At 53.6% G+C, this 20839-nt stretch overlaps 6 protein-coding genes across 6 annotated transcripts; 3 read left to right on the forward strand and 3 right to left on the reverse strand.

Moving 5' to 3' along the window:
• Window positions 1-2927: 2927 nt before the first annotated feature.
• BDP55DRAFT_106076 (uncharacterized protein) lies at window positions 2928-4316 on the reverse strand. The gene is made up of 2 exons (XM_060565344.1): window positions 4038-4316; window positions 2928-3981 (listed from the first exon to the last, which is right to left on the reverse strand). The coding sequence occupies exon 2, from the start codon at window positions 3908-3910 to the stop codon at window positions 2993-2995; it is 918 nt and encodes a 305-aa protein (XP_060430551.1). The 5' UTR covers window positions 3911-3981; window positions 4038-4316; the 3' UTR covers window positions 2928-2992.
• A 428-nt stretch (window positions 4317-4744) lies between these two features.
• On the reverse strand, window positions 4745-5287 carry BDP55DRAFT_631180 (uncharacterized protein; the record flags this gene model as incomplete). Its single annotated transcript, XM_060572254.1, has 1 exon — window positions 4745-5287. One exon carries the CDS (start codon window positions 5285-5287, stop codon window positions 4745-4747), a length of 543 nt encoding a protein of 180 aa, XP_060430552.1.
• Window positions 5288-11399: 6112 nt separating this feature from the next.
• Window positions 11400-13109, forward strand: BDP55DRAFT_550511 (major facilitator superfamily transporter; the record flags this gene model as incomplete). Its single annotated transcript, XM_060569032.1, has 2 exons — window positions 11400-12088; window positions 12146-13109. 2 exons carry the CDS (start codon window positions 11400-11402, stop codon window positions 13107-13109), a joined length of 1653 nt encoding a protein of 550 aa, XP_060430553.1.
• Window positions 13110-13791: 682 nt separating this feature from the next.
• BDP55DRAFT_631183 (putative alcohol dehydrogenase) lies at window positions 13792-14811 on the reverse strand (the record flags this gene model as incomplete). Its single annotated transcript, XM_060572255.1, has 1 exon — window positions 13792-14811. One exon carries the CDS (start codon window positions 14809-14811, stop codon window positions 13792-13794), a length of 1020 nt encoding a protein of 339 aa, XP_060430554.1.
• Window positions 14812-15763: 952 nt separating this feature from the next.
• Window positions 15764-16732, forward strand: BDP55DRAFT_727867 (uncharacterized protein; the record flags this gene model as incomplete). The annotated part of the gene is made up of 1 exon (XM_060579359.1): window positions 15764-16732. The coding sequence occupies one exon, from the start codon at window positions 15764-15766 to the stop codon at window positions 16730-16732; it is 969 nt and encodes a 322-aa protein (XP_060430555.1).
• Window positions 16733-18839: 2107 nt separating this feature from the next.
• On the forward strand, window positions 18840-20065 carry BDP55DRAFT_550657 (methyltransferase domain-containing protein; the record flags this gene model as incomplete). Its single annotated transcript, XM_060569039.1, has 4 exons — window positions 18840-19111; window positions 19217-19431; window positions 19492-19693; window positions 19747-20065. The coding sequence occupies 4 exons, from the start codon at window positions 18840-18842 to the stop codon at window positions 20063-20065; spliced, it is 1008 nt and encodes a 335-aa protein (XP_060430556.1).
• Between the last annotated feature and the right edge of the window lie 774 nt (window positions 20066-20839).

A 20839-nucleotide genomic window follows, 5' to 3' on the forward strand; every position in this document is an offset into this window, starting at 1 on the left:
GTTCTTCCAGAGAAGACACTTGTCTGTGTTGACTTGTAATTCCAAAGATATGATGTATCATGTAAGCAAGGCTAAGCTCGACAGGACAAGCAACGTTTCTCATCAGACGTCGCTTTGCTTCTACTCATGCTTCACCCCGTCAGGAACCTTCGACCCTTGAGGTACGTCATCCAGCATGATGCTCGACTCAAGACACATGTCTTTCTGTCGATGCCTCGCTAGACTCCGCCATACACCGGCATGAGGCAATTGCTCCGTCTCTGCGCGACACCAAGCGTCTCTTGCGCCTTTTTCTTTCCTACTCTTCGTCCCTGCATACTTCAAAAACTTTTCCTTTCTACTCCCGGCGGCAGGACCTTGCATAAGTTCCGGACTACTTCTGTCAAAGCGCGAAACAAATGCCCCGAAAGAACTCGTGGCGGTACGCACATGTCAGGTTCCTTCCGGCTGGTTCCCCGAAGAACTCGCGTCTAGACGTTGTGGATATCGCAACACAAGTGCCTCATTGCTTTAGACCTCAGCGGTCGAAACCTTGCCTACTGTCGCAGCGTCGGATCCAGGGATAGGGCTGATGAGCATCCATGGCTGTGTCTAGGAGCATCCATGAAGATCCCGTCAAGCTCGTGGGTACGCGGGAGGGATGGAATTAGCCACAACAAGAAGCTGAAAAGGAGTTAAGGCAGGCCATGCAGTGGCTGATAGATGTACGTACCTCATCGCACCGAAGGAATGGAACTTCCCACGTGATGTCCGGAGCCGGTAGACCGGCGCGTTCTGTTCGCCTCGGACCCTTCCATGCCGCCTACTTTTCAAACTCTTCGTCAGGAGTCGCGTCTTATTCCTTCGCACTGCATTTCCCAAACTCGATGAGACGCCCTGTCGGCCGTTTAGCCCTTGAGTTCAGAAAGAGGGAGAAAAGTTCTTTCTCGGCACTGACACTTCTGGGAGCCCACAGACGAGCGAATTACTTGCACTGGGGGTAGGGTTGAACTCTTGCAAAACAGAAACGACAAGAAACTGTGCTGGTCTCCATTCGATGGAGTCTATCCGAGCTTCAGAGTTGCAAAGAAAGCTTCTCCTCCGTCCGGCCCCGCGTGCCGGGAGACCCGTTGGCATGGTCAGCCATGCCCAAAGCTCACGCCTCGTTCCGTGACTGGAAGACGCAGCAAAGACGCAGCAAAGCTCAATGTTTCTTCTGCCTTCTAGGAAGGGTTCCGGGTCCGATGTTCAAGCTCAATCCATCGTTTATCGTTGCAACTTGTTGAACTCACTGCCCAGCTTTCCATGTGTTACCCTCGTCAATTTGCATTTGGGTTCCTTTGCCCGTCTTGTGCCCGGAAAGGTGTACCGGTATCATAACCATCAGTTGTTTTGCCTCTCCCACCCCCTTGGGTAGTCTTGATCCGCCAGGTTTCCACGTCCGATCATCGAACGCAGCTAGAACGACCGGGTCTCGCCAGGAACCCATGCCGCGGTGACCCTACTTCAGACGGAGGATCACGTCCTCGGCCGAGTCTCAACAAGCGTAAAGCCCACATGCGCAGCAGGCACATGTCAAGTAGCTTGTTCAATGCAATGCGCGAGCCTCTTTTTTATCGCTCTACACTTGACTTTCGTTGCGTTCCCTCCTGCAGCCATGAACCGTCCTTGCTTCGGCATTTCGTCATACGGCCCGATGGGATGCCATGCCATGCCGCAGAACTTTCCTTCAGGGTGCAGCCCGCCGGGGAGATATACAAGCCATGGACGTCCCCGTCTCTTTTGAAAGGACGAGTTTTCGTTATCTACCATCCCATGATTGAATCAGTCCACTATTATCAGAAGCATTACTCGCCTTCACGTACAGTCGACACATAAGAATGAGCCTGTCTTCTCACTTGTCTGCAGTTACTTCATCACATTCTTGCAGTTTCAACCATCAGACACATTTATAGCTCATCACCCGGCCAAATTTCCACCTCGTTCCTTTCGAAATCATCATATTCACATCAAGCAAGATCTCCTTCAGGTGAATACATGACAAGAGTTGCAGCAGCAGAGCAAAGTACTCATACCATCCAACAGACACAATGGACTACAGAAGCTCAAGTAGATCGAGCCGCTCAGGGTCCAGCCAGCAGTCAAGGCACCGAGACGCCAGCGGGAGACTCAACGAGGGCTCACACCACATCAAAACATCTAGCAGTGATCGGTCACGCGAAGTTCCCCAAGGCCGCAGTGGTTACAACCGGACTCGCGAACAAGGCCACGGCGTTTCACCGAAAGGCAGATCCGGGTACAACTGAGCTTATTGGTATACCAAGATGCAGGGAATTTGGCGCCCCTAGAGAGGGATACGCGTCAACGCAAGGATACGACTAAATACGGCATCGCCGAACGACGTCACATCATTCACACCAGGGCACTGGATTTTCAAGAAAACAACCATAGACTATACAAGAAGAGGTTGACGGGATAGACATTAGAGAGGAGGACACGTTAAAAGCTCAGGAGGGGGCAACCCTTGCGCAGAATCAAAAAGCTGATTTCAACAATGCAGGCAAGGGAAAATCAGTATCAGTAGAAGTTTCTATTGAATCAAGACTATTCCAAACATCAAGCGCCACCTTCCCAATTTAACAGCGCTATCTCCCTTCCTTTCAGGAGTCCTGTTTTCCTCCAGGTTGAAAGCGCTTCCTTTAGTCAAAGTGTGAAGAGACATCGACCACTCACGCTACATGCGCAGAAAGAAAATCAACAAAAGTCCCGGCCGGCTTTCCCAGCTCCCTATCGCCTGACATGCTCCGGCCAAGTGCATGAGATGCGCTTCCCACAAACAGGAATACAGACAAAGAAGCCGCCGCCGTCTGGTCTGATCCCATAACACCAATGGAGAAAAAACAGCCCTTTCAAATAATTGCAAATAGCCACTCTGTAGTACAAGCCCCAAGCTAGTTAGACAAGCATCCTTAGCTCTCGGCAACATCTTAGCAAGCACATCAATACCTAAGCATCACACTGGCGGTCTGAAAGCACTCTTGACGAGACAGTGCTCGCACTCAATGTACGATGCATTCGACGGCACCCAGTGCAGACGCCGACAGTCGCAGACAGACCACCTCTCCTCCGTCAACGACGTAATGAGCTTCCTCTTCTCATACAGCCCGTCCCTGACGCCGCACTCAATACAGAAGCGTCGCAAGAGACCCTCCCCGCTCCGCAGCGTCGGGAGCCTCGACTGCTCCTTATCACCGTCGGCCTTGCCTGCGTACCGCCCGACGATACACCCGGCAGATGACACGACAAAGTAGTCGGGCAACTTCTCAAAGGCGGCTTCGGGCTTGATCGTGTGGCAGCGGTAGCATCCGTACCCCTTTGGCGAAGCTGTAGTACCGGACTCCTGGGACTTTTCCATTGTTGTGAAGTTCTTCCTGCTTTCTCTCCTGCCTTTGCTCTCTTCCTTCTCCGGCCACCCGCAGACCTTGGTGGACTTTCCTTCTGCGTGGATGATAAAGGCCGTCTTGCAGGAGTCGGATGCGTTCCATGGCTGGTAGCCCTGACTGCGCCAATGCTGTCCTCCATGTAGAGAGTCCCAGTCGACTTGTCCAAGTATCCGGGTTCGCAGGGCAGGGCACATGGCTTGGAAGAAGTGGTAAAAGTCATGGTACGGTCTGGGAAGAGTTGATCTTGGAAAGGGGGACAAGGTGACGGTTGGCGTGGGTGGACTGGATTCGGTTGTAGATGATTGGATGGGGCTGGATGTCTGGCTTCTTGCCGGAGGTGTAGACGTTCTGCGGTGACTTGGGAGGTTGCTGAGAAGCCTTGGGCGTCTTGGGATAGGTGTGATGGATGGGTCTGAGGCTATGCGACGCCTTGGGGCGGCTGTCGAGCGTCGTCGTCTAGCTTGGTGTTCGGCGGCTGAGAGTGCCATGTTGAGGGTATTTAGATTCCTGGGCGATGTTGTCTCTGTTGGTGTGATCGCTTCTTGTTCTCAAGTAGCTGCTGTGACAAGTATTAGCTACAAGATGCCTCTCGGATAATGAAGCAGGTAAACCCACGATGAGGCGTCGACGGGATGGTTGAGAGCGAGCAATAAATCAACAGGGTGCCTTAATCGATGGGATGAAGATTCATATGGTAGATCGGGAGGATTTCGAGGTGTAGCTCCTGCCGTCCAGTTCTTATACACTGTCTGGGAGATCCAGGTGCTTGGATACTGGTTTTGCATGAAGGACGGGATGCCGGGCCATCTACACAAGCGTCACGACGAAGCAAGGAGCAAAATGGAGGAGGAAGAGCCAAGCAAGGGCTAACAAGCGTACCCTGCACCTCCAACAAGAGGAGGAGACGAACAAGCACGCGCAGCAGCGGCTACACACCTAACAAGGGGAAGGGGGTGTAAGTATTGCAACTTGCAGATAATGCATTTCAAAGTGAGAAGTGTGCGATTCACTTACCTCTTTGGTTCGTTAAGACTTACCATAACGTAGTAACCTATCACCAACAACGAAACTCGACAGTCTTGAACCTCATCTCATTCGGGCCCTTCCTTCTCGTGTCTTTCTGCTGCCTCCTATGTCCCAACCATCAGTTAGCTCAAGACTGTCAAACATCTCATCGTCGTCCGTCATCGCTCTTGACATCACAGTTGTTCCGTTGGGAACAAAAGTCTGCACACAAACACGGCCGCCGGAATAGCACGATGATACCCGTGCCTCCACGGAATCTCGATTCTTGTTGGTCAACTAGACGAGGGGATATTGCCTCAGGGCCTGATACCCTCACCGGCCGGGCCAGGGTTTCCCTGCAGTTGCAGATCGAAAGAGGCAGCTAGACTAGTTAGACGCCATATCCAGACTGAGGTCTTGACACCACCATACCAAGCACCAAACAACACGCAGGGGATGGGTGAAAGTGGAGGAGAAGGAGGAGGAGGAGTAGGAGAAGAGGAGCCAGACTTGGGGGCATATTTGCCCTGCAGTGGCGTCATGCCAGAGAGGGAAGAAGTGGAGAGGAGGGGGCTTTTACTTGTCAACTGGCATGAGGAAAAAGCAAAGATGGACGGACGTTCGAGGTTTTTGGTAGACCGTGGGAAACTGTGGTAAGGCCTTCCACCAACAAGCGTGTTGCACCTTGCAAGGGGGTTGTTCGACCAGGTTCTGGGGCTCCTGGCTGCCCGGGTTCTGGGACCGCATCTCTGTTGGCGGTTCCCAACTTCCTGGAAGTTTGATTTGAACACGGCATACCGAGACGATGGGGGGTATGGGCGTGTCCAGTCTAGTCCAAGTTGCACAGTAGGGCTGGTCATGTCATAACATCGACCTCCCGCTCACCGGTGAAACCTATGCTCTTGCATTGACAAGTGCCCACTTCAAAGCGGACACTTTCCGTCGGCTTGATCTAGACAATGTCTAATTCTCGCTGGCTCAGAACAAGCTGTGTTTAAGTTGAATCTGCAGCTACTTCTTTCCAAAGAGATCGAGGGCGCGATCTTTCCGAGACAATATCGTCCAGCATGCCTACAGAGGTTTCGGAGGTGGATCTGGAACAACTACCTACCCTCCTCTGCATCAAAGACATGACTTCTTTAATAGGTAAACAATGTCGTTGACGGTGTCAGGGGGGGCGATTGATGCCTGACGGGTCTCGCGAGTCACTCATCGACAAGCAGGCCCAACGCCACGAATTGTGAGGGCGGAATCGCGGATGGTGATATGCAACCTGCACAACCGTTTGTAAGTCGCGCATCATATCCTTCAACCAATGGCTCCCCCCGTCAGAGGAACTAGTACATGCTGGTATAACGAGAATGAAAGAGGCAGAAGAAGAGGACGAAAACTTCCCGCTCCACTACGGTCTCCGATTATGGTCAACCGCTCGAATCGCTGACGGCGCGCCCAGAGCAAAACGCATACGAGAACGGAAAAGGGGAGATTACACGACGTAGCATCTAGTGTGATAAGTGTGACGACCCAGCGTGTCGGTGCCGGCTTGCTGGAATTTATTCAAATTCCTGAACGTGCCGCTTCAACAACCTGGTGAAAAGTAGAATGAGGTGAGTTGGAACGGGGATCGGATCCCGCCCTCCCCCCTGCACATGCGGCCGCGGGTCGAGGTCCTTCTGTCCTCTCGAAGTCTCTCACTCTCACTCTCTGCCTCTCTAGTTCCTCCTCATGACCCTTGCTCCCCTTGTTGGCGCTGGTGCAAAGCCGCAAGCGAACAAACAAACGGCAACGACGTTGGCGATGCGGGTCTTTGCCTACGCCTGGGCAGGTATCGATTCAACACCACCCCGGTCTCTTCTGGGCTGCCAGGACAGGGGTTTGGTTGGAACCGATGCAACCGTGCAACCAACATCAAAAACAAGGGTTGGTCAAGGCGCTTCGCCTTTGAATACATGTATCCACATCCTCCGGGGGCCCTCAAGGCGTGCACCCGCAGCTGGAAATTTTTGTTCCTGGATCTTGGGCAACAAATGTGGCTTTGAGTCTTTGACTCTCGGCTACCCACCTCGCGTCTTCGAAGAGTCGAACTCGACACCCATGAGAACCCAGAGGAGGGCTGTCAACCGATCCTGGCAAGATGTGGTTGGGTGCTCCCCTCCTCGGTTCTAGAGTCCGCCTCCCCTATGACAATGTGCTGCTACTGGGGACTTGGGAGGAATGACTGAACCGCAAGCTTGTCGACAACCTTGCCAAAAAAGACCACCTTCCTTTCTCTCTCTGGATATGTGTTTCCCTCTTCCTCGGAGAGATTGAGTAGTCTCAGGGGCGTTGTGCAACCCTCACCCCCATCCCATCACCCTTCCAGCGTCATGTACATCCGATAACCCGGAAAATGCCTGCAAGCTCCGATCTGGGGATGTTGGTGGCCATCTGGCTCGCTCGCTCGCTCGCTCCTCCTCTTCCTCTTCTCCTTTGGTCCGTGATTCCCCAACTACTATATCCTCTTCCAACCGATAGCATGATAGCAAGATTCTGCTCAACTTGTATCTGTTTGCTTCCCCTTCCCACCCCATGCCCAGAGACCGTACGGGCGCTGCGGTCTCGGCCGTTGACGAATTTGGCCACCTGAGCCGAATCATCGCCCGCGGACTACGCTCCGTGAACCTTGAGTTGATTGCTCTCTGATGCGGTATTCCTCGCTTTGCCGTTGGCGAATACCACATTGGTTTGGTATAGTTTACACTACGGAGTACATGGGCTGTGAGCAGTGTCCGGGTATATGTTACGAGGATGAGGGCTGTGTGCATGTGTGCAAGGCTTTGATCAAAGTCATTACTGCATCTTGGTTCATCTTGCTTCTCGTCTAACTTCAGCTGGCTGACGGGGAGGCTGAAGTATAAGAAGAATAAAGATTTAGTGCAATCGCCCCATATCTCCTAGTCTTCGCAGATGAGGTGTGATGGTTTAGATGCGCCCCGTTCAGCGGGCCGATGAGCGGGCGCGGGCTGAGTTTCCCCTTCAGGCCAGACCCCCGTCCCCGGCTCCCCCCTCTGGACCCTCTCTCTCCCGATCTCGAGTTCGTCCGCTGTTCCGCACAACGTAAGCTCGCTAGGAAGTTCCCGTTGCGTTAATTCAAATGTGTTGAAATTGTTTTATTGACAGGGGGTGTGAGAGGGGAGAGAAAGGAAGGATTCAGTAGCCTAAAGGGCTGGAGAAGAAAAAGAGGGCGAGGGCGGAAGGGGAGAGGAGAGCATCCGTACTCCGTACTCCGTACATGGGGATGACTGAGTGGAAGTGTGTCAACATTGTTTGCTTCTTACTAGGAGATGCATATCTGTGGTTTGCGGATAGTGGTGTACGAGATGGGAAGCACCTTGTTACTCCTGCATTTCCTTACGGCAAGCCGCAGCTCATTTTAGTCACAAGACCATCTCTCCCCGCGGTGCGATTCGGCGCGAGGGCCGCGTGTGAGAAATGCGCGGCCGGGCCTGATCTAAATCATGGACGGCGGAGGCTTTGATGTCGATCCGTCTCGATGTTACATTTCTAGCTAATATTGCCAGCCAAAGTCGGGAACGAAGGACGATCGTCAACGAGCCAATTTCTTTCCTCACCAACACGTATTATGCTTTGGGGGACAAATGCCACACTGGGCATTATTGAGGTGTCACATGAGCCTGGCCGATCTATCATCTCTCGCCGGGACAAGGCGTTGCCGAGAGAATCAGATATCAATCACCTCCTCGCCCGGCAAAAGCTGTGAGCTTTTGCCGGAACCAAGATCCAGCTCACCGGTCGTTTACGGCTAGAGGATGCGGACAATGGAATTACAAGAGTCATTGACAACAGTCCAACTCCGACGCAATGACACCTCACACCTCACATTTGGCGCGTATCAGTCTTCGTTGGACGTCGTGTTGGTCGGGCCACGGTTGGACTGTTGCCGTTGGACGGGCCGTTGTGCCTTTGTGACACGTCTTTCCCCCTTTCTATTTGTTAATTTACCGCTCTTTAGCCCAAAACAACAGCAGCGGGTGTACAAGGTTGAATTCGGCATGACGTTTTAAGCGCTCAGCAGCCCCCAGCAGCCCACGCGGCGGTGCTTGAGATCAACATGGCTGCATCACGTCGCCCGCACAGATCGTTCCGAAACTGGCAGGACTCGGCTTGGAATTCATCGGACTCGGGAGACTCAAGAAGCTGCAAGTGTGGCCTGTGTCAGTATTGCAGATGGGGTGTCGGATACTTGAGAGGAAGAAAGTAGACGTTGGCAGGTGGGAGAGAAGAGAGAGAGGATCGTCATCGGAAGGCAGCAACTCTCAAAGTTCAAGAGGGTGGTGCATCGACCCCGGGGCCGTAGTTTGGCTTGCCAAGCAGCATCGGGGAAACTGGTGCGCATGCCGAAGAAGTCGAACTCGACGGCAGTGTAAAGCTAGTGATCCGTGCCCTTCGGAGGTAAGTAGGATACAGCCGGGGCCATCCCGGGCCACCGGCGGCGCGGCGCGGCGCGGCGGCAGCTAGCTCGTTCAACCCGGGTTTCCATCACTAGCGGCGCGGCATTTACCCGTTGCTGGTCTCGGAGGCAGCACACCTAGGGGCAGTCCGGCACTTCCGGCCAAGAGCAAGTCATCTCTCGGGTCTTCTATTGGCTCCCCGTCTCTCTCTCTCTCTCTCTCTCTCTCTCTCTCTCTCTCTCTCTCTCTCTCTCTCTCTCTCTCTCTAAGTGCGAACGGAAATAGTTGAAGTGAACCACGTTTGGGCAGTTCGCCGAACAGACCAAGCGTTGGGGCGTGTGAGAGCGTTAAGAAACACGTGCCGTGACAGAGGGTTGGGTCCCAGTTCCTGGTCGTTGCTGCTGCTGGATACGACAAAGCGAACAATACGCGCCATCGGCTTCGTCGGATTCGCGTCGTTGAGGATGGAGAAGTGGGAAAAGAGGTTCTGCCGACTGTGAACGCGCGTCTGTGTTGCAGCATCCAGGGATCAATCAGGAACCAGAGAGGAGAGATGGGATTTGAGTTGAAGTAAAGGCTTGTTACCAAGCATCGGTTGTCAGATGCTTAGCACTAGAAAAGACGAGCACCTCGGAAACCCCCTCATTTCAGGGAGCAATCATTCGATAGCTAGGAAGTCGAAAAAGGCAAAACGGAACTGATGACTCGTAGAAGTGATGTACCCAGACTCTTCGTGAAGCTATCAACTTTCTTCACCCGCTCAGTCATCGGCAATGCGCTCTATCCAACTTTGCTGTTTGCGCCGGATACTATTGCGGCAGAATAGCGGACGAGAACTCGAGGCAGAGACGAGCACATTGATTGAAGGTCAAACCACGCCGGTTACAGACCTCCTCTTCCTCGAACGTGACGGCGCTTCCAATCGGAAGTCTTCCAGCGTCCGAACAATGTTGAGAAGGGGTGATTTCGCGAGCTTCGGTGTCCCAAGCTCCTCGTTCGTTCCTGAGCCGCGGCGTCCGTCCCAGTGTTTAAACTTTCGTGTCTTGCGGGTCAAGACGCAACTTAGCTAGCTTCCCGGCGGGAGGGCGCAACACCAAGCTCGGTGAAGCTTCAGCTTCGTAACTGAGATGGACATTCAAGTGAGCTTTTTCGTGCCGGTCCACCCGCTCCTTTTCAATAGTTCCTTTCTTCGTGGTGTCTAACAGCGCCATTTGAGTCTCTCAGTCGGGCGGCGACTGACAGCGCACCCGTTGTCCTGTTTAGGAAATTTGACTGCCCACAACCAAAAGAAAGCGCCGATCCCTAAATAAGAAGCTGGGTAATAGAAAACCGGCTTGATGGAAGCTCCGTGCTTATTTTCTGGAACACCAAATGTCAACTGTCCACTTCCCCGTCTTACGGATCGCATCTCCGAGAGGACCTTTTGCATCCGTGAAAAAGAGACAAAACGCGTAATTGATCCTCTAGACATCTTCTAGGCTCTAGCAAATGACGTGGTTTTCCTTTTTGTTGTCGCCAGCCCAACTGTCCGGGGCACGCAACTTGTTGAACCTATGATATCGTAGCATGCGACATTGCTGACCTTGCAGCGAGCCGCAATCCACAGTCTTTTGCAACTTTTCTGCGTTTGATGACGGCACAGCTGCGTCGCGCGTGTTCTCTATCTCCCTCTCTTCCTCTCTATCTTTCTCACTTTCCTTCCCTTCCGGAGCCCAATGTCCGCGCCATCGTAGGAGATAACGACAGCACACACACACACACGTAACCCTTGAAGAGTCGATCCGCCGCGTTTCCTTTTCATTCGTTCTTTACCAATTGTTCTGTTTCCTTCAGTTTTTTGTGCTTTTCCTGCCCATGTCGTAAGCACGTCATCCCGCCTATTATCAACAACAGCCTCTACCCAAAGTCCCGACCCCTACCGCCGCCCTACGAGACCCAATATCCTAAAGAGGCAAGAAAAGGGGGAATAGCTGCACTCTTCCTCTCATCCTCCCTTCAACAAACGCACGTCGTCACGTCAGACGCAACAACCCAGACAACGCAAGACCGCACCCGGCAGCAGTAACACGCAGCCCGCATAATCAAAAGTCGCATTGTATTCTGTCCGTCTTACAGTCAGAACCCGTTTGCTACTATCGCAGGGAGGGCCCCCGTTTCAGAACTTTGCGTGTGTCTGAGAGCCCAGTCCAGACCCCATTCAACCCCCATTTCGCATCGGCAATAAACTGGCATCTCATCCCCAGGGATAAGATTGTACTCTGCAGCTACATATTCCATCTCTGGAGTCTCTTCTCTATCTTCCCTTTCTTATCTCTTGACTACCCACACCTCGGCATTTCGCGCCATTGCTTCTTGCATCTTATATGTTGAGGACACCAGCTATAGTATCCCGGGTATCTTGTGCGCCTTCATCCCGCATATAAGACCAGCCAGACCTCATCGTCACACAACCTCCACGACCAGCCTCGAACGCATGCCCACCAACGGAACCAACCCACAAGGATCACCACATACAGCCAAGATGCATTCCCGAGCCGACAACTCAGACGAAGACACCGTCGTAGACGACGCCGGCTCCCCAAGATCCTCCACAGACTCGTCAACAGAATCAACCCCCCTCTTCGCAACCTCCTCACCACCAAGCAAGAGCACCACCAGACCCTCCCAAAACCGCAGCAGAACAGACTCCCTCCTCAACGCAGCAACCCAGCTCCACGTCCCCAAACTCCACAACGCAGACGCCATCGTCGCAACCTTTGTCACAATCATCCTCCTCGGCGCCGGCTTCGGTGGCCTTTGGACCATCCCCACCACCCGCAAGGTAGAAGACATCGTCTGCCGGCAGTACTACGGCGTCCTCTACACCCAGGACGCCATCGACGAGTCCAAATGCAAGGAAGACGAGATCCAGAGCGAGGTGGCCATGATCTTCGCCGTGTACAGCGCGCTGCAGGCGTCCATTGGTGCCGCTTCCGCGTTTCCCTGGGGCATTGTGGCGGACCGGCTGGGGAGGAAGCAGGTTTTTTCGCTGGCGGTGTTGGGTCAGATGCTGGATCAGGCGTGGTTTCTCGTCGTGTGTGCGTTTCCCAAGGTGATTCCGCTCAAGGCTTTGTGGGTTGGACCGTCAATGTTGCTCGTTGGTGGCGGGAACGCCGTGTTGTCTGCCGTCGTCTTCTCGATGCTCTCTGACGTGACGACTTCGGAGAACAGGTTCGTGCTCTTTACACTCTCGTGATGATTTGTGAGTCTCGCTAACACGCTCAACAGAGCCAAGAAATTCATGGCCGTCCACCTGGCCTCCATGATAGGAAACCTCTGCGCCCCCGCCGTCGCAGGCTGGATGATGGAACGAACCGGCCCCTGGCCCGTAATGTGGCTCGCCTACGCCGGCTTCGCCTCCCTCCTCTTCACAATCCACCTCGTCCCAGAAACCAAACCCCCCGCCGCCAAACTCTCCCCGGACCCCATCGCCGACGCCCCCGAAGCCGAATCCCCCGTCATTGGCACCATCCAACACACCTTCAACCGCCTCAAGGAGTCCATGGCCCTCCTCAAGAACCCTTCCCTCGTAATCCTCATGGTCGCCACCCTGAGCTCCTACCCGGTCGTCATGTCAACCTACCAATTCATGACAATCTTCGCCTCGAAACGGTACCACGTCTCCCTCTCGCAGACGGGCTACCTCTCTTCCCTCTACGGCCTCGGCGTCTTCCTCACCATCGTCGCCATCCTCCCAGCCTTCTCCAAGCTTCTCGCCTCCCCAAAAGCCCCGAAACCTCTACGCTACACAGACGACCACGAACGCGACCTCTTCCTGGGCCGGCTCTCCTCCGTCGCCTTACTGCTCGGTGCGCTAACCATGTCCGCGTCTCCCACCATCGGTGCCTTCATCGGCGGGCTGGCGATCCTGTCCCTCGGCTCCGGGTGGGGCAGCTACGTGCGGAGTCTCTGCGCCGTCTACGTTGATGCCGCGCACCGCACGCGGCTGTACTCCATCATCTCGCTCGTGGAAACGGCGGGCCAGACGTATACGCAGCCCATGCTCGCGGGGCTGTTCAGTCTGGGGATGAAGCTCGGGGGCGCGTGGATCGGGCTGCCGTACCTGGGCGTCGCTTGTTTTTGCATCGCTGCGTTGGGGCTGCTTCTCATGGTGAGACTTCCGCCATCGGAGGGTAAGGGGACGCATGCGATGGGGGATGATGGTGAAGATGTTGGTACGAGTTCTCAGTGATTGGGAGCCTTGTTTTTCCTTTGTGAAGTGGTTTTTTTTTTTTTGTGAGAATGCGAGATTAAGATACCAAGACGTAGATTGTCTAAACCCAGAACCTAAGCCTGCGAAAGAAACTTGAGAATAGAGAAGATTTGATATACTAAACATGGCTTGCCTCAGAACAGATGTATGAATGTGTCCAAAGACACCATTAGCGAGTGTCGTATTGTAATAAGATCAGCGCAAGCTCAACGTACGTCGTCCGCGAGAGACACCGTTCCGATGGTGTGGTATAGAACTACGGGGTACTGATACCGCTGTTTAAGCGGGCTTCGGGTGCGTTTTGGCAGTCGCAAACTGTGATCGACACCATTGAAATTGATGATCTGCTTACCGCAAGTCCCAGTTCCTAGAGACATTCTTGGTCCTCGGCGACTCTTCGACGGGACACCGACGCCCAATCAGTCGCAGGCATGCCGGCAGTCACTGACGAATCATCAGATGAGGGACAGTCGCATTGCTGCAGACGACAATGAGTCCCTTGAGACTCGCTAGGATGGCCACAGCTTTGCGAAGCGCAAATGAGTGAGAAGTTGTTTGTGATAATGGGTCTATCAAGTCAGTTCTAAATGATCTATTCTACTAGTACGTCTGGGTACCCAACTTTCTATAATCTAAAGAAACTAAAGATGAGAGTCACTCATTATCTGACTATGGGCTCATCATCTGATATCCTTAACAACACCTTCCCCTCCCTCCCTGTCGTCGCCTCAACCTCCAAAGCTCTACTTATTTCCAAAAGTCCAAACCTCGCCGCAACCCTCGTAGTCAAAACCCCCTCCCGAATAAGTTGAAAAGCCTCCTCTAGCGCATTCCGCACTTCCTCCCGCTCGACAGCATAAACCCAATCTCGTAGCCGGTACATCACAATCCTAACCCCAGGACATTCCTCCCGTAGCCGAAACGACAAAGCCTGTCCAGACAACAACCCGTAGTGAACGATCGTCCCCTCCGGCGTGAGAGCCCGCACAATCTCATCGCCCTCGGATCCGCCTACAGCATCGTACGCCACGGCGATCCCCCTCCCATCAGTGAGATCGAGTAGCTTCTGTCGAAGGCTGTCTTCTGATGAACATACTACAGCAGACACACCCAGCTCCGACAGACGCAACAATAGCTCTCTCGACTCTAGTCGCCTAACGAGGGCGATAGGTTTTACACCCCTCGCATTCAACAACCGGATAATCATCCGCCCGATAGCAGACAACGCAGCATTCACCAGAACCACCCCCGTCTGTGACCCCTCAGGCCTGGGCGCATACTCCCTAACCATCCTCAACGCCGTAAGAGGATTAATATACGCCATCGCAACCTCCTCATCCCCCAAATCCCCCGGCACAGTAAAACACCACTTCGCCTCAACGATCCTCGTCGTCTGCCACGCCCCCGCACCCCCAAGCGGCAACACGCGTTGGCCCAACGTCAAATTGGTCACGCCCTCACCGAGAGACTCTATCACGCCGACGCCCTCGAAGCCTGGGACGTGGGGCAGAGTCGTTCTAGAAGCGTAGGCGCCTGAGATTGTGACCAGGTCCGAGGGGTTGATGCTCGCGAGGAGCATGCGGACGCGGACTTGTCCTGGGCCTGGGGGTGAGGGTGTGTAGTCCTCGATTTGGACTACATCTTTTGCGGGACCAAAGGAGTTGACAATGGCTCGGTGCATTGGGATGCTTGTGGGGTTTGATGGTGAGGTGAGGATGGAAGAAGCAGATGACTTCTTCGAGATATGTGTTCAATGAGTGACGAGTGACAATCGAGTTGGTGCTTGAAGTTCCTTAGCTTCCGTCTCATCACACGCGTTTTAATTATCCAGGATATATCTCCACTTATCAGGGATTCGTGGCCAATAAGCACATGACCTTCATCACGGCTGATGGCTTAGTGAAAGCTGTTTGCTCCAGATCGACAGTTAGAGAGGAATGCGACCACGCAGTACAGGACCTGGTTATAAGCTCTAAACTACATGCTCACTTAATTTGTCCATGTTTGCAAGAAGCACAGTAATTAATGAGTCAAAAAGTCTACTGTTGTTAACTCGTGAGCGGGCTCACCTTCACGGGACATGCAGCGGATAGCAGCCGAGGATTGCGGGGCGATCTGCAGGGCGTTGGCGCCCTCTTTCCCGGGGCCGGGGGTTGAAGGGTGGGGCACAGCCACAGCGACCAACGCCGCCCAGGCGATGGCAGCGGAGCGCTGAGAGCCACTTGTCCATCGGCTCCAAGGGTCTTCCCCAGCGGATGGCCGTTTCAGACGACAGGGGCAGCGCTTAGTCGTACGTCATTTCCATTGGGGAGAGAGAAAAAAGGAGGGCGAAGTTCCTGCTCAACCTGCGCATATATGCAGTCAGAATTCCCATCAGGATCTGATCTGCAATCTGAACTTGGTTCGAGTCCAACCATCGAAGCAGATTAATCGCCATCTTGACGGACCGGCCAGTCGATACTGAGCGCAGTCGATACTCAGCGAGCAACAGACTTGCGTGGCGGCTTCACTCGTTCAGCCTTATCCCTCGAGACGACCCTCCAGTCTCCCCCCTTAAAAGCCGTACCTGTTCTCACCCCTCTTCTCGAAAGAGACGACCACTTACGACAAACTTCTCCGATCCCACCGCCAAGATGTCCGTCTTTGACAGCCCGAATTGCACCGTCGCGGATAGTGCCCCGGTCGCCAGCGATGCCGGCGTGGCCGGCCGAGGCGTGCTCCTCTCCTTCATCATCACCGCCGGCCTCGCTCTCATCATCAGTTCCTCCATCATCTTCCAAGAGATGAAGGGAAACCCGTCAAACATTCGTCGAAAACTTCTCAACAGTTATTCGGATCAGCAGATTCTCCAGGGTATCGGTATCGCATGTGTCGGGCTCGCTCGAATTAACGTCATGGTTCCTTATCATTTCTTCATCATTTGGATGCTTTCGAACCTCTCCATGGCCGTCCACAACGCGACACTTCTCGCTCTGGTCCATGACTTCCGCCGAGATTGGTTTTTGCGATGGCTTCGCCAATTCCTCATGTTTGTCAATCTAACGCTCAACGTCGTGTACGGCGTCTTCATCCTGCAAGGCGTATCGAAGGGCATGCAGGAATCCAAGCTGCCCGTCGCCTGCGTCTGGGTGGTCGGTGACGAGGGAACAGGAAACCAACAAGGGTTGAGCTACGTCGGCACTGTTGTCGTCATCGTCGCCAATGCTCTCGTCTTTGCTCTGGCAAGCTGGTATCTTCACCTGCGGACGCAAAAGTTTATCAACATTATCAAAGTTATTGGCATCCTTCTCATGGCAGCGTCGGCGGTTGGCGCCGCGGTTCGATGCATCATTGCTTCCGACGCCTTTGGCAATGGTCCGTCGTATGAGCTGAGCGACCAGGGCGAGAGAGGTTGGGGCTTCGGTCAGCTGCTGTCGCTCCTCGTGCTGCTCTTCCCCATTGTGTCCATGGTGGAGATAATGCGCGGCGATATCAAGGTTGCGCCCTGCGACTTTTCAGACGGGAAGATGGGCGACAGTACAGAGATGGGCAACTACCGGTCGTCGTATCAGCCCAATCCGTTTTTCGGCTCGCAGACAAACCTCTTCAAGAGGGGAGTCTGAAGTTGGTAAGGGAAAGGGAAAGGGAAACGAAGACACAATCCAGAAGTGGACCTCATCTGGTGGCATCGTCCGCGGTCAATTGAGAAGGCAGAGCCGAGCCAAGGGTCTAATCAGTGAGGACAGAAGAGGCAACGCGCGTGGCTGCAGGCATCTCGCAAAGAGTGTCCTCCATGGCCGCTGCCGAGGCTTGAGGCCGGCCCGAATAAGATGGCCGAGCTGCGAATAGCTAGGGCCGCAGCCTGCTGGTGTTGATTGAAAAGGAGGCAAAGGTGGAGAAAGAAAAAGCAATGATACCCAGAGGAGTGAGGAGTTAAAGTGTGGGACAGACGGCGCGTGAGGGCGGGAATGCGGGAATGAAGGTTATCAAGTTAGCGCGGCTGGACATTTTTCAGCTGTTGGTCGTTCGCCGCCAGCGTTAGCTTCCCTCAGAATTAGGGGTAAACTTGTGTAACAAGACTGTCAGGACTGACATGATTGTATCACGAACAACAACGAGGCTTTATTGGACGCCACGGTCGTACCAAGATGCCATTCTACTGCAGGAGAATAAAAGCGCATTTTCTCGACTTCTCAGCTTCACGACTGGTAAAGAGGACACCTTGAGGCATAGAGGGTACCCGAGAGGTAGACAACCTTACAGAGGGGAAAGAGACGGGAGGGCCTGATGATTGACTTTTGGGATTGGATGACATTGATCGCCCACCCTCTCTCCTCTTCCCCGGTATCCCGCACATCAACCTCCACTACTCCGTACCTACTCCATGCTGCCTTCGTGCCTTCTCGTTGTAAACTCTAAATGCAGTCGGAGTCTGCCAATTGACCGAACTGCGTCACGTGCACCCGACACGACGGCACTTGCCCATCCATGCATCTGCCAGTCGGCACCTGCCCTCTCCATTCAAACACCTACGGAGTAGTAGCAGCCAAGAATAAGTTGTCTCCTTCCCAAGTGCATCGTCCGTTTTGAGGCTAGTCAATCAGCTGTATACTCCGGGCTTGGCTGGGTATCCCCACTCTCGACGCCAAACGCGACATGTTTCGGTGCAGTACTAAATCTATCTCGGACACTTAGGTATCTGCTAGGAAGAGGTTAGGAAAGGTACAATCCACCCACCAAAGATGCACATTGGATCCTCGAGATGGGAGGCGCACACCTGTGGCACTTGCCATCTTTCTAGGTAGGCCTGTTCCTGAAGTACCTGACCAAGTTCTCTTCCACATTTCAAAGTTCCTTCCAATGGCACCCAAGAAATGAACGAACAGTGTAGCTCTTTCCCTCTCCCAAGTATGAGCCAAGTCACTACACCAAACCCCTCGCAAGGGAGGGAGGCAGAGACACATACACCTTTGGCTCCCTGCCCGTTCCTGCCTCGAGAATGCCACTCAGAGTTCAAATGCTGGAACATCATGGGAAGGAATTCAGGGCAATCGTGGCAATCATGCAGTGCAGTCTCGTAAGGTACCTGCCTTACCTTAGTCTCGCCTTCCTTCCACCTTTGAACTCGAGATCCGCACAGGTCTGGAGGGAGGAACCTGGCCGCCACCCCTCCCCTTCCATTCACAATGCTCCGGTCCCTCTTTCCCATCATACCCAACGATGACTGAACTGCCCGGGCCGACCAGAGCCCATCTGCTCAGTCGGCGGGACTTTAAGTAGTCGTCTACAAGCTTCCTCTTGTCCACTCTCCTGTCCCGTCTTCGTCCCGACGTCTCTTCATTCCCGTCATCGTCCCGACGTTTTCGTCCAACCTTGACGTGACTCGTCTCCTTTCCCCTTATCCCCTTAGTCTCCTCACTCTTGCTCTTTCAGTCGCTCTCTTGGCACTACGTGAGAGATCTGCGCGAGTCCACTCCATCCGTCCGTGGCTTGCCCTTCTCCCCGCGCCCAGCTACAGACCGGCGCTGACTGCGTTTCTTGTTCTTCTCACTCATTTTCTCCGTGACGCCTGTCGTTAATCTTTCATCGATACTGTTTCCCTCGATTACGTGTCGATTCTGTCCTCTTCCGCGAGAGTGATAGCTGAACCCCCGCGAATCGACTTACACTCGGATTCCCAAGGATCCTTGAGAAACACCAGCCAAAGAGTCCAATCCCTCGATACCAACCATGGCCATCGCTGCAAACTCCAAGCGCATCGTGCAGATGCTCTGGCTCGCTGCCGGCCTGCTCTTCACCCTCGCTCTTCTGCACTCTCTTGGTAGCCCTGACAGGGCCAAGGAATGGGCCACCAACAAGGTTGGCAATCTTATGAACAACGATGGTGGCCGCAGCACCATGCGCGAGTTCATGACCACTGCCGAGTCCATCTGGGCCAAGACCGTTAAGCAACGTCATGACATGATTGCTGAGGACTACGGCGATGCGTCGCTGATGCCCTTGTAAGCTATCTCCATATTACTACCGCCGTCACTCCCCGCATTCTCTAGATGGGTTGGACGCCAATAACTCCCTAGATTCCATGGCTAATCGATGTTCCACTTCAGGTTCCCTGCCACTGACCCCTCGGCCTACGTAAAGCACCCCTACTCCGTCTGGGACTTTGCCCCGGCCTCGTACAGCTGCCCGCACGAAATGGAGCGTGTCGGACGTATGGGAGACGGCGGCAAGTGGGTATGCGGCATGTCGAGATATGTCAACTTTCCCAAAGACCGCGAATGTGTCATCTACTCCTTTGGTGTCCGTGATGAGTCCAGCTTTGGTCAGTTTTCCGTGCATGCAATCCGACATATATGATCATTTGCTGATAACAGACCTGCAGAGAACGAGATGCTGAGCCGCACCAATTGTGTCGTCTGGGCCTACGATTTCTCCGTCGTCGATTTTGGCGAGCAACTCGAGCCCGCCAATCGCCATAGAGCCCACTTCCTCCAGGCTGGTATCGCTGGCAAGACGGATAAGACCAAGACGCCCCCCTTCTACAGCATCGCCGACCTGATGAAGATGAATGGCCACGAATACGTGTATGTGCCCGTGGTACCGAATTTACAATGGTCGTCCACTAACACTACACCAGTGATATCTTGAAGATGGACATCGAGTTCGCCGAGTTCGAGGCTATGGACGGTTTCAACGAGGACTTCCCCATGCGCGCAGGCGAAGAGCTTCCCATCGGTCAACTCATGATTGAGATTCACTTCTTCGCCGGCATGACTGCTTCTGGCTTCCTCGACTGGTGGGAGCGTCTTGAGTCCCGTGGTCTCCGCCCTACCTGGACCGAGCCCAACCTGCTTGCCGTCACTCTCAACCTGGGCAACAAGGACCCGCTCCTTGCCGAGTACACCATGATCAACGTTCACGACAGCAAGAACGTTGTCTTTGGTGGCAGACATTAAATGGGCTATGTAAACATGACTTTATTATTGATGGCACGTTCAGGAGCGTATTGCAAGGGGCGAAAATGTGCATCGTCACTGGCGTTATTTACAGTAGATCGGTCAACAGGGAATCACGTTTCAATTACTACCTAGATGAAATATGGATGCTTGTTGTGTGAGTGAGCATGTGTGAGGCCTTTGGCAATGATTCTGCGAATTAGAATCGAGCTGGACGAATCGACGATTGGTGAAGGCACAGGCGATCTGCCAATATCCTGTCAACTACTGACAGGGACGAAAAGACACACTGGTTCGCCGAGATGACGAACTCAATCCATCAGCGGCCGTGTAGTTAGTTTTGGTAATGTTCGCAGTCCAAGTGTAGCCAGCGAATCGCAGAGCAGTAATCATTGTGTATACTTTTTCCAGGGGTCTGGTCGAATCTTATCAAGAACGTCTCATTTTGCGAGAGTGTACTGCTGCAGCTTGTCAGTTGGGCATCTTCACACCCTCACTGCGGAACATGGTCTGTGTCTGTGTAAGTGAGGGTGGTTTACAAGAATGGTTTAGGTCTTGAACTCAGTCAGACCTTTCCCGTGCCGTTTTCTATGGCACTGTTGAAGGTTTTGGGTTTGGAGATGAAGTCAATGTTGTTCATATGGGGGAGCTCCCCGATGTTGTCTGCAGATCAAGGTTAAGTTAGCATCCAGGAAACTGGCTCTTGTATCATTCCCAAGGATTGATGCAAGAACATCATAGTCGGGAGAGTCACTGTTTGATTGCAACAAACGG

This window comes from Colletotrichum godetiae (genome assembly GCF_030913485.1).
Source record: "Colletotrichum godetiae strain CBS 193.32 chromosome Unknown BDP55scaffold_17, whole genome shotgun sequence".
NCBI lineage: Eukaryota > Fungi > Ascomycota > Sordariomycetes > Glomerellales > Glomerellaceae > Colletotrichum > Colletotrichum godetiae.